This window comes from Liolophura sinensis, chromosome 4, assembly GCF_032854445.1.
Source record: "Liolophura sinensis isolate JHLJ2023 chromosome 4, CUHK_Ljap_v2, whole genome shotgun sequence".
In the NCBI taxonomy this organism is placed as follows: Eukaryota; Metazoa; Mollusca; class Polyplacophora; order Chitonida; family Chitonidae; genus Liolophura; species Liolophura sinensis.
In genome coordinates, this window is record NC_088298.1 from 4,880,008 (window position 1) to 4,889,752 (window position 9,745).

Below are 9,745 nucleotides of genomic sequence, written 5' to 3' on the forward strand. Positions count from 1 at the left end.
TATACTCAGAACCATCTTAGAAATTTATGAATGACAATTAGCGTTCAAGTACAAATCTTAAGTTCAGGACTAATAGTACAAGTTGTACACCATAGTTGTTTCTTTGACAACTTTAAATGAGTGGCGAGAGAACTAAGGAATTGGACCGCTGTGCTGTAAAGGCAGGTAGGATTTTTCTTCCACCAGAATGTTGTTTTCTTCCACCAGAATGTTGAGCAAGTTTGTACGACACACGTGGAAAAGTTCATCGGTAACTTGTCTAAGGTCGGTGGTTCACCCAAGGTACTCCGGATTTGAACCACATGTAAACCTTAACGCCATCTTTTGCGTGAAGTGGCGGAGGAGGTTAGTGTACCCGGGAACCTGTCACCAATGTGGTTGTCAGGAGTCAATGCTTATGCTGGCTTCCTCTCCAGTGGTAAGTATAGGAGGATCTGCTTGCAGCCTGCGAGAGGTCGTGGGTTTCCATCGGGTTCTGTTTAATACTGGCCGCAGTTGTATAAGTGTAATATTCTCTAGAATCGTGTAAATCACCACTCAAATAAATCCTATGAATGAACATTCTTGAGTCGGGCGTTAAAAACAATGAAATAGATTTAGTGGACGGAAGCATATGTTTTGTTTTTGTCTTTTGTTTTTGTTTTTTATGTCTTTTTTTATAACAGCACGCACGTTACTCAGTCATGCCCTCAGTGAACTGTCAGAAAAAAACTGAACTCACGTAATATCACGTTTGACAACAGCAATGTCCACAAGGTTTCTCATTTTAGAGTTACTTAAAGCTGATATAGACAATCATTAAAGGGCTGTGTGGTTTAAGAAAAGTTGCGTGACGAGAAAAATCGTAGAAATGAGTCGATCTCCCTTTGAGTCGATGAGGTAAGTGCTGTCTTAGGCACAATGGATAGTACATTTGCAACTAAAGCGGTCAGTTGCAGAGCACTCATTAACAAAGTCTGTTCAAATGATCAATGCTCAGTGGGAGACCCACAGTGTGGTAACGACCAGACAGACCAACATACAGACGGTCAGAAAGGACCAGAAGAAGATTCTGTCGAGAGCTCGGGCAACGGTGTGCCAATCAACGTCAGGTTCAAGTTTTCCGGGGGCCGTCTTCTTCACATCGACGCCTACCATTCCTCTTTCTATTCTCCTAGATCCTTTGTGAACTTCGATGGGAAATTCCTCACCGTTCACAACCTCCGTTTTTTCTACAGAAACAACCTCTGGTGCAGGTCCGGTTTTTCTATAGCTACAATCGCCACGTGGGTCATTGGCGTTCTCTTTTCCGTTCCAGCCTCGATATCCAGATGTCAGACATGCGCAGAGCCTACATCTGAACGCCCTTTGCAGGCACACCGGAACCGTTTCCCCCTGGCGACCATGGAGGTTTAGAAGCAGAACACTGAGGCAGACTGCCAGAACGCTCAGTACAAATGTACTCAGGACGTACACTCCTGTAATGAAAAATAAACAGCGTTCACAAAAAACAAGAATGAATAATTAAACCTGAGAAGTAGTACCGGTACCTACTCATTTACCTCCGTTCTAGACGGTAGACCTCGATTCTACGAAAAAATCTGGTTAGGCCGAGGTGTTAGACTTTGACATCTTCAAGTAGGTAACGATACTTTTGGACTTCTTTTGGCCTCTCATTTATCATTACTGAGAATGTACCCAGACAATTATGAGTTAAAATTTGGAACAACTTATACCTAAAAACGTTGTATTAAGGCAAATGCGTCAGAAACACCAACACAGACAAGCAAAACAAACAAGCCAGACAAACACCAGCCACAGATTGACCAATCAAAAGAGAGAAAAAAAGAAAGACAAAAAGGAAGTTCCATCGAAAGTTGACATCGTTTCCCCCTCCTCGAAGGGGTCCAAGGGGAATCCTTTCCTCCTTCACATTGATGCCAAAGGGGTTCAAGGGGGATAACTTTGTATGGTGTTTGTCTGGCTTGTTTGTTTTGCTTGTCTGTGTTGGTGTTTCCGCTTTTTTCTTTGGTCTCTCGTTTGGTGGTGCTTTGTTTTGATTTATCTGACTTTGATTGACAGGTGACCTACTTTCTCATGCCAATGTTATAACCTGGATCTTTTAACCTGGATCAGTGGATCGGCTGACTAACAAACAAGCCAGACAAACACCTAACCTAGATTCTTCAAATTAATGACGGTAAAGGAGTTTCGAGTTTGAACTCTTTTTGTTGTTAAAGGTAAAAACATTAATTTTCTCTTATTTCACTGTGTTCCAGAAGCACAAATGACACCCCTTCCCTTTGGAAACTTCTCAAGGTCACAAACCCTTCAGTTTTCGCCATAGTTCGTCTACTCTAAATAATTTTTTGGGAAACGTTTTCAAACGCCCATGTTATAGTTAATAATCAGTAATAGTTGCCTAACATTCTTTGACAGATTACGTGATACAGTATGACTTGGGTGGATCCAACACATCAGATGTCCCACCACGCCTTGTCGTGACAACGTTACTTTTCATTCAATTCTCGGTGAAAGCAACTGTATGTCTAGTTCTGAGATCGGTTAGCCATGTTCCCAGCTTAGCTTACACATTAAAGTAAAAGAAAGCTTAAATATGAAGTAAAGTTCACCATACAGACAACTGAAAACTATACGTAAAAATACTTTCATTTATTTTTTCAGAAGTTCGCAAGCTGCCATTTTCAAATCACGTGACTCGGTTGCTAGGGTAGACTAGGCTGCGCTTCCCAAACTTCAGACCATCTTTTGTCACAATATAATTGATCATATATCATTTCTCTTCATTATCAACACACAAATTAAAGGTAATACTCCCTAACAATTTGTCAATTGCCCTTAAGATGGTGTACATCTCATTGGTTTCAATCAAATCAGTCGACGGGTTTATCTTTTTCCGAACGATGCCGAGTGCGGCAGACTCAAAATGGCGGTTAGCGAAATTTGGCTTGCCACCGATGTCACAGATACATCTGTGTTAACGGTAGCCTAATGGTAAGAATAACTGAAGGATTACACATTTTTGTAGCGTACAACTTGGCTTGCTGAGGACAGCACACGGGGAAGGACTGAGTTCCAGGTTAGTAATGGAAGAGTACGGTAGTCTACAAATTTGTATTTTTGAGAGCTAAGCTGGGAAGAATGAAACAGATCTAAGATATATTGTACGTCATGACGTTACAGAGATTGAACATTTGTAACCAATGTGTGGAACATCGGTTGATATATTTGCAACAATGTTACTTATGATCGGTCAACTGCGTGTCTTTGATCGACAGTTCGGAAAGGTCTGTTGTCAAGCTGTCCAGGCTTACCGACAATTGGTGAGCTCCTCGATGTGTTGGGCAGAGAGTCCCCGATGACCGAAAGGAACACGGCATACGTGAGTAAAGTTGTGATCGATAGACTAATTCTCTCCCCTGATTCCACCGGAAGTGCGAACACCACCACATTGAGGGCGCTGAGCAACATCAGAGGTACAACGAGATTGATCAGGAAAAAGGGACGTAAACGTTTCAAGGTCAAGGTCAATGTCAACAACGTCTCGGTTTCCTCGTCCAGCGTGATCTCGTGACGAGATCCCGCAAGATTAACCAGCTCCCACTCTCCATTCTCTCGGTAATTCTCGGTAAGAATCTCCTCTATCGTCATGTTGACCTGAGATTGAGTGTAAACAACTGTTCCGATGACGATGTCACATGACTGCGTGTCGAACGGATAGTACGTGATGTCCGCGTCACAGTGCGTTGAGAGAGACACTCCCGTTTCCATGGTAACTTCGCCTGATGATTTTACCACCATCGGAAAATCGGCGTTTCCTAGTTTCACAAAATCACCAATCCTGAAAACCCAAGTGAGAAGCGTACCCCTTTAATGCAGGGGTACGTTGTCGCTTAGCAACTTTAGCACAGAAAATCTTGAACAATGTCAAGGTCACTGGCGTCAGGAAGTAATGTTAGACACTAAGGGCAAGAATACACAATATACTACACAGGTTAGGTCAGTATTACAGCAGACATGTAGCCGGAAAAAGTTCCTTACTAATAGGCCCTACCCAACGAAATGCGAATTTACACGTATTTCAATGGTATTATTATGCTAACGGTACTCACGTGTTCATGACAATGATATATGGGGTCCACACGTCGAATTCGTCTTCAGCATGGACGTAGAACTTGCCCGAGCCACCATATTGGATTTTATCCCAAACCAACAACTCGTCTTTCCATTTCTGTAAAGGTCAGGAGTTGTGAGAATCACTGAGCTGGTGAAATATTTGAGCATAAAAGAAGAAAGGTGAAACACAGGAAGACTTTTCACCCCCTTTTGGGTGAAAAATGGGTATAGCTCTCTCAATGACAGTTAACAGATTTAAAGGTAAATGTGTATTGTTTACGAACTCAATTTGTCCAACATAAACTACGCAGTCACAATCGATGTAAATAGTGGAGAACTTTCCAGGGAAACCTTGAAATTCCTTCAATAAAAAGTTTATATTAGGATATATTCCCTTCGAAGCACATGATTTTTCAGTTTATTTATTTATTTGATTTGTTTATCCCCCGTACTCAAGAGTTGGCCTATTTCACTTTACGACAGCGGTCAGCACTGTAGTTCGCTTGGAGTCATTGTTACATACGGCCGGAGAGGAAGCCAGCCTTGAACTCGCAGCGATGGCATTGGTGCGTTGTTTTAATGTTAAATATCATATTGTTTGAAATGGACGGATAAACAAAATATGCATCCATCCTAGTGTCGTGGGGGCCGTGACTTAGGCCGTGACTTATCGCAATACGCCAGGCCGTGACTTACCACAATACACCAGGCCGTGACTTACCAGGCCGTGACTTACCACAATACACCAGGCCGTGACTTACCACAGTATGCAGTGATCGTAGGTAACTAGCAATGTTGTTCTAAGGGACATAACTCTTAGGCGTTACACAGGAGGGGAATCCCCAACATGTGCGTTGACACTGAGCGAAACGATCGTTCTGATTGGTTGATCGGGAGGATGAGATCGGTTGTCCGCCATCTTCAATTAAAAGTTCTATGACATGTAAATCATTTGTCTCGTCTCGTCTGTGTTACAGGTAAGATTCAGAAGCCACCTGCCCCTCGGTAACACGCCATTTAGTTCTTGTTGTGTTGTAGTTCCTAGCTGATCTGGCGATTAGCTTTGAAGATATTTTTGGAAGAATAGTTCATAACTCTAAAAGTACATGTTCGCTTGTTGTTACAAGCCCAAGAGCGTTAAATCCTTGTTAGAATTAGTCTGAGATATAATGCTACACTAGTATGGCAGAGTTCATAGCTTTGATGCATTTGTATTCATGATACAAGTAACCCTAAGAGCTCAGTGTAGTTACGTATGTAACAAAGTGACTTAATTCAGTCAATGTTCGAAAGGGTGTACATAAACCCGCTTGTGATTGTAGCGATTCAGGGGAGACAATTCTCAATGGCATTCTAATTCAGGGGGAAATACTCTGTCCGGAATTATGATGTGATATCACTGTATACGTTGTATTGAGATTGACTGTCCGCCATCTTCAATTAAAAGTTCTGTGCCATCTAAATAATTTGTCTCGTCTCGTCTGTGTTACAGCCCTACATTGCGCCAGACCATAGGAAGGGCAACAAATACACCAGGCCGTGACTTACCACAATACACCAGGCCGTGACTTACCGCAATGCATTAGGCGGTGATTTACCGCAATACACTAGGCCGTGACTTACCACAATACACCAGGCTGTGACTTATCACAATACCCCAGGCCGTGACTTACCACAATACACGATGCCGTGACTTACCACAATGCCTTAAGCCGTGACTTACCGCAATACACCAGGCCGTGACTTACCACAATACACTAGGCCGTGACTTACCACAATACACCAGGCCGTGACTTACCACAATACACGAGGCCGTGACTTATCACAATACCCCAGGTCGTGACTTACCACAATACACGAGGCCGTGACTTACCACAATGCATTAAGCCGTGACTTACCGCAATACACCAAGCCGTGACTTACTACAATACATTAGGCCGTGACTTACCATAATACACCCGGCCTTGACTTACCACAGCACACCGGGCGATTATTTTCCACAATATACCAGGCCGTGACTTACCACAATACACCAGGCCGTTACTTACCACAATACCCCAGGCCGTGACATACCACGATTCACGAGGCCGTGACTTACCACAATACACCGTGACTTTCCGCGATACACCAGGCCGTGACTTACAGCTATACACCAAGCCGTGACTTACCGCTATACACGAGACCGTGACTGACCACAATACCCTTGACCGTGACTTACCGCGGTACACCAGACCGTGACTGACCACAATACCCCAGGCCGTGACTTACCACAATACACGAGGCCGTGACTTACCACAATACACCGTGACTTTCCGCGATACACCAGGCCGTGACTTACCGCTATACACCAAGCCGTGACTTACCGCTATACACGAGACCGTGACTGACCACAAAACCCTTGACCGTGACTTACCGCTGTACACCAGGCCGTGACTTTCATGGTCTGTGTGGTGATATCCTGTAACACAAAGTAACTGACCGATGTAACAGTTGCATGTTGGAGGAGTGAGTGACTATTAACAGGAAATCCGATTATTCTACTGGGATGGTGTATAACGGGAAAATAACTCTGGCGATATGGATGTGTTCTAAGAAAAACAAAATTTCGGTTTTGTCAACACACAGTGAGACACCTTCAGACACGATATTAGTAACCAGTGGCCCAGTCTGACACCAATCACTTTATATGTATTTATTTATTTCATTGGCGTTTTACGCCGCACGCAAGAATATTTCACTTATACAAGGGCGGCCAGTAACTTTCTAAGAATGCATTCTGTTATTATATCATAATACAATGTCATGTTCAGCACAAATTCCTGTTAGCCTAATACATTCTTTATGTTGAGTTAATACAGTACGTGGGTTTTATTTAACAGAACAATCTACTGAAGTCATAAAACACATTCTAGCATAACTTAGGCAGCAGACTTTCGGCTAAATTTTAGATTATTAGATATTTTCCATTTTTTTCTTGGAGAGTGCGTGTGTTAAATGACCATAAACGGCGTGAAATTCGCGTGTTAGTCTTGTGGGGGTTTTTTAAAACAAAATTCGCCCTGACAAGCGGTATTTTGCATTACAAGAGCCGTGTCTATAACGAACGGCCGATGAAGTGGGTCTGTTTGTGCAGCATAACATTCGTTGACGAAGACCACTGTCTGTCATGTAAGTATATATATCACCCGTGGAAAAGCTCGTCAGTAACTTAACAAAGGTATGTGGTTTTCCCGGGCCCACTGGCTTCGTTAACACAACTCAAACTCATCGTATGAAGTCATAAAATTTTGAGAAAGGTGTACAAACAACAAGGAAATAAATAAAATACTGTAATTCTTCAGCCTTTTGGCGTGTTTGCAAGGTGTTCGTTCAAGCAAATTCTGGCGGGATTTTTCTGTGAAGACTGATAAAATTATACTTTTTTTTTAACCCCTGAAAAACCAAACCGAGCCAATGTAATTTTCTCCATAATCAAATTTAAAACATGCGTAAATGGCACTGAAAGTTGCTCTTTCATATGCGAAAAGGTTGAGGAATTAGGGTAAAGAAGTACCGGTGAGCTCGGTGTCAGTATACTGTAAATGGGTAAGGCGTCAAATCTGTTGTCTGCAGCATAGCATTTTAGCGAGGCGGCACTATGAATTCATGTTCGGGTAGGTCCAACTTGCATAAGAGTACATTTGAATGCAATTGTGTTCGAAGGAACATTAGACGTCAATCAAAACAAATCAGAACAAAACAACACAGTGGCTCTCAACAAAATAATCTGTCAAATTTAACAGAAAGTCTGCTGTTTGAATTATGTCAGAATGTATTGTGGTACTACAACAGATTATTCTGTCATTTTGCAGCATATTTTTGTTTTTGTTGAATACAGCAAACATATGCTATAAATTCAAAGTATTTAGATAGTAAAGATAGTATTAGACTAACAGGCGATTATGCGAATATGACCCATTATGTTATTATAGATATTATAATAGAATACATCCCAGTATCACTCAGACAACAGACTTTCCCTTTAAATGAACAGATTATGTTTTTGGAATATGTATACCATTTGGCACGCAATTACCAGTTTGGCCACATGGTTTGGGCCAGAAATTCTTTAGGCAGAAGAGTTCTCTAACATACACATTATACAAACAGCAGGGTGGACAGACAAAAAAAATGGACCAGAGCACGGACTGTTTTAGGCCGGAAAGGGTCCAAACTCCTTACAACGCATGCGCCGCTCGCGACATTCGCTTTGCATCACTACCACAGAAAAATCTTGAAATCACGGGTCACGGTGATGAGGCAGTAAATGATGTCAGACATCACAAACGGTCTGTTTCAACATTTGTTTCTGATAATACTTGATACAAACGCATTCTGTTTATCCAAAATACGCACAACAAGATTCAAACTAATGCCTGAAACCATTTTATTGATGAATACTGATTTGGTTCCATGCGAGAAGATAAGCGGTGAGAGTACTCTTACTTACGTCACACATAGGCTCCAACGGTCAAGCTTGTCTATAAGAATATATCATATACATTTCGGAATTTCCAGTAAAAGAAGTCTTACCAGTAACTCTATGTTTAGCAGCTCGAATGAGATTCGCACGTGCACCGATCTAGACTGGTCCAATACGGGCCGTATTGATCGGGTGTAGTTTGCGAATATGGCAGTCCGGAGAGCGCTTTCGTGATGGTAGCCATGGCCCGCCAGGACGGAAGCTTTATTAAAACGAAAGAAAAAATTTATAATCAATTAAATCTTAAAATGCTTTGTTCGTCAGCGTGGTTACAAATATTTCTCTGTTTGTCAGCAACCTCCGGATGCGGTCGTGGGTTTTCCCCCCGGGCTCTTGATGCTCAGTTTCCTCCTACCATAATGCTGGGCCGCCGTCGAATGAGTGAAATATTCTTGAGTACTGCGTAAAACACCAATCAAATAACTAATTAACTAACTACCTAAATAAATGTTTCTCACCTCTCTTCTGCAGTATTATTACCCAGACGAAAGTCCAGCACACAGTTAACATTTTCACTTTGATTAGGCTACAAAACATGTGATTTCGGACGTGCTCAAAGTCCGTTCTACACACCCGTATATATTCCTCAGCACACTGTCCGTTTCCGATAATAAGGCGAGTTGAGAAATTGCTTGGCACTATATAACGATCGATTTGAAGTGACAAATCACAAACGACTCATGCATATTCAAAAGAGTGCACGGCTCCAGTATGCAAATGTAACCTCTTATACGATACGGGAGTATCAAGGATTTGTACTATTTGCATCTGAAGTACATTAGAAGTAGCGTTGAATATGGCTTAAGTGTTGCACGTGTTGCTCCACCAAATATAACGTTGCCATTGACCTAAAAACAACAACATAATAATCTGTCAAATTTAACAAAAAGTCTGTTGTTTGATGTATTTATTTATTTCATTGGTGTTGTACGCCGCACTCAAGAATATTTCACTTATACGACGGCGGCCAGCATTATGGTAGGAGGAAACCGGGCAGACCCCAGTCGAGACCCACGACCATCCGCAGGTTGCTGATAAACCGAGAAATATTTGTTACCACGCTGACGAACTTTTCACCTTTAAAACCCTTTAACGTTTCACAAAGCA

General features: G+C 42.1%; 1 protein-coding gene across 1 annotated transcript; it reads right to left on the bottom strand.

The window, feature by feature from the left end:
- Positions 1–270: 270 nt before the first annotated feature.
- LOC135464889 (neuronal acetylcholine receptor subunit alpha-6-like) lies at positions 271–6,556 on the bottom strand. Its single transcript, XM_064742458.1, has 4 exons — positions 6,530–6,556; positions 4,113–4,231; positions 3,315–3,841; positions 271–1,457 (listed from the first exon to the last, which is right to left on the bottom strand). Exons 1-4 carry the CDS (start codon positions 6,554–6,556, stop codon positions 976–978), a joined length of 1,155 nt encoding a protein of 384 aa, XP_064598528.1. The 3' UTR covers positions 271–975.
- Between the last annotated feature and the right edge of the window lie 3,189 nt (positions 6,557–9,745).

Coding starts and splice junctions, on each gene's coding strand:
- LOC135464889 (XM_064742458.1), bottom strand. CDS start 6,556: ATGAAAGTCACGGCCTGGTGTACAGCG. Junction 4,232..6,529: donor TCACGGCCTGGTGTACAGCG/GTAAGTCACGGT, acceptor TGACCTTTACAG/AAATGGAAAGACGAGTTGTT. Junction 1,458..3,314: donor GAGGAGCTCACCAATTGTCG/GTAAGCCTGGAC, acceptor TTTTCATTACAG/GAGTGTACGTCCTGAGTACA.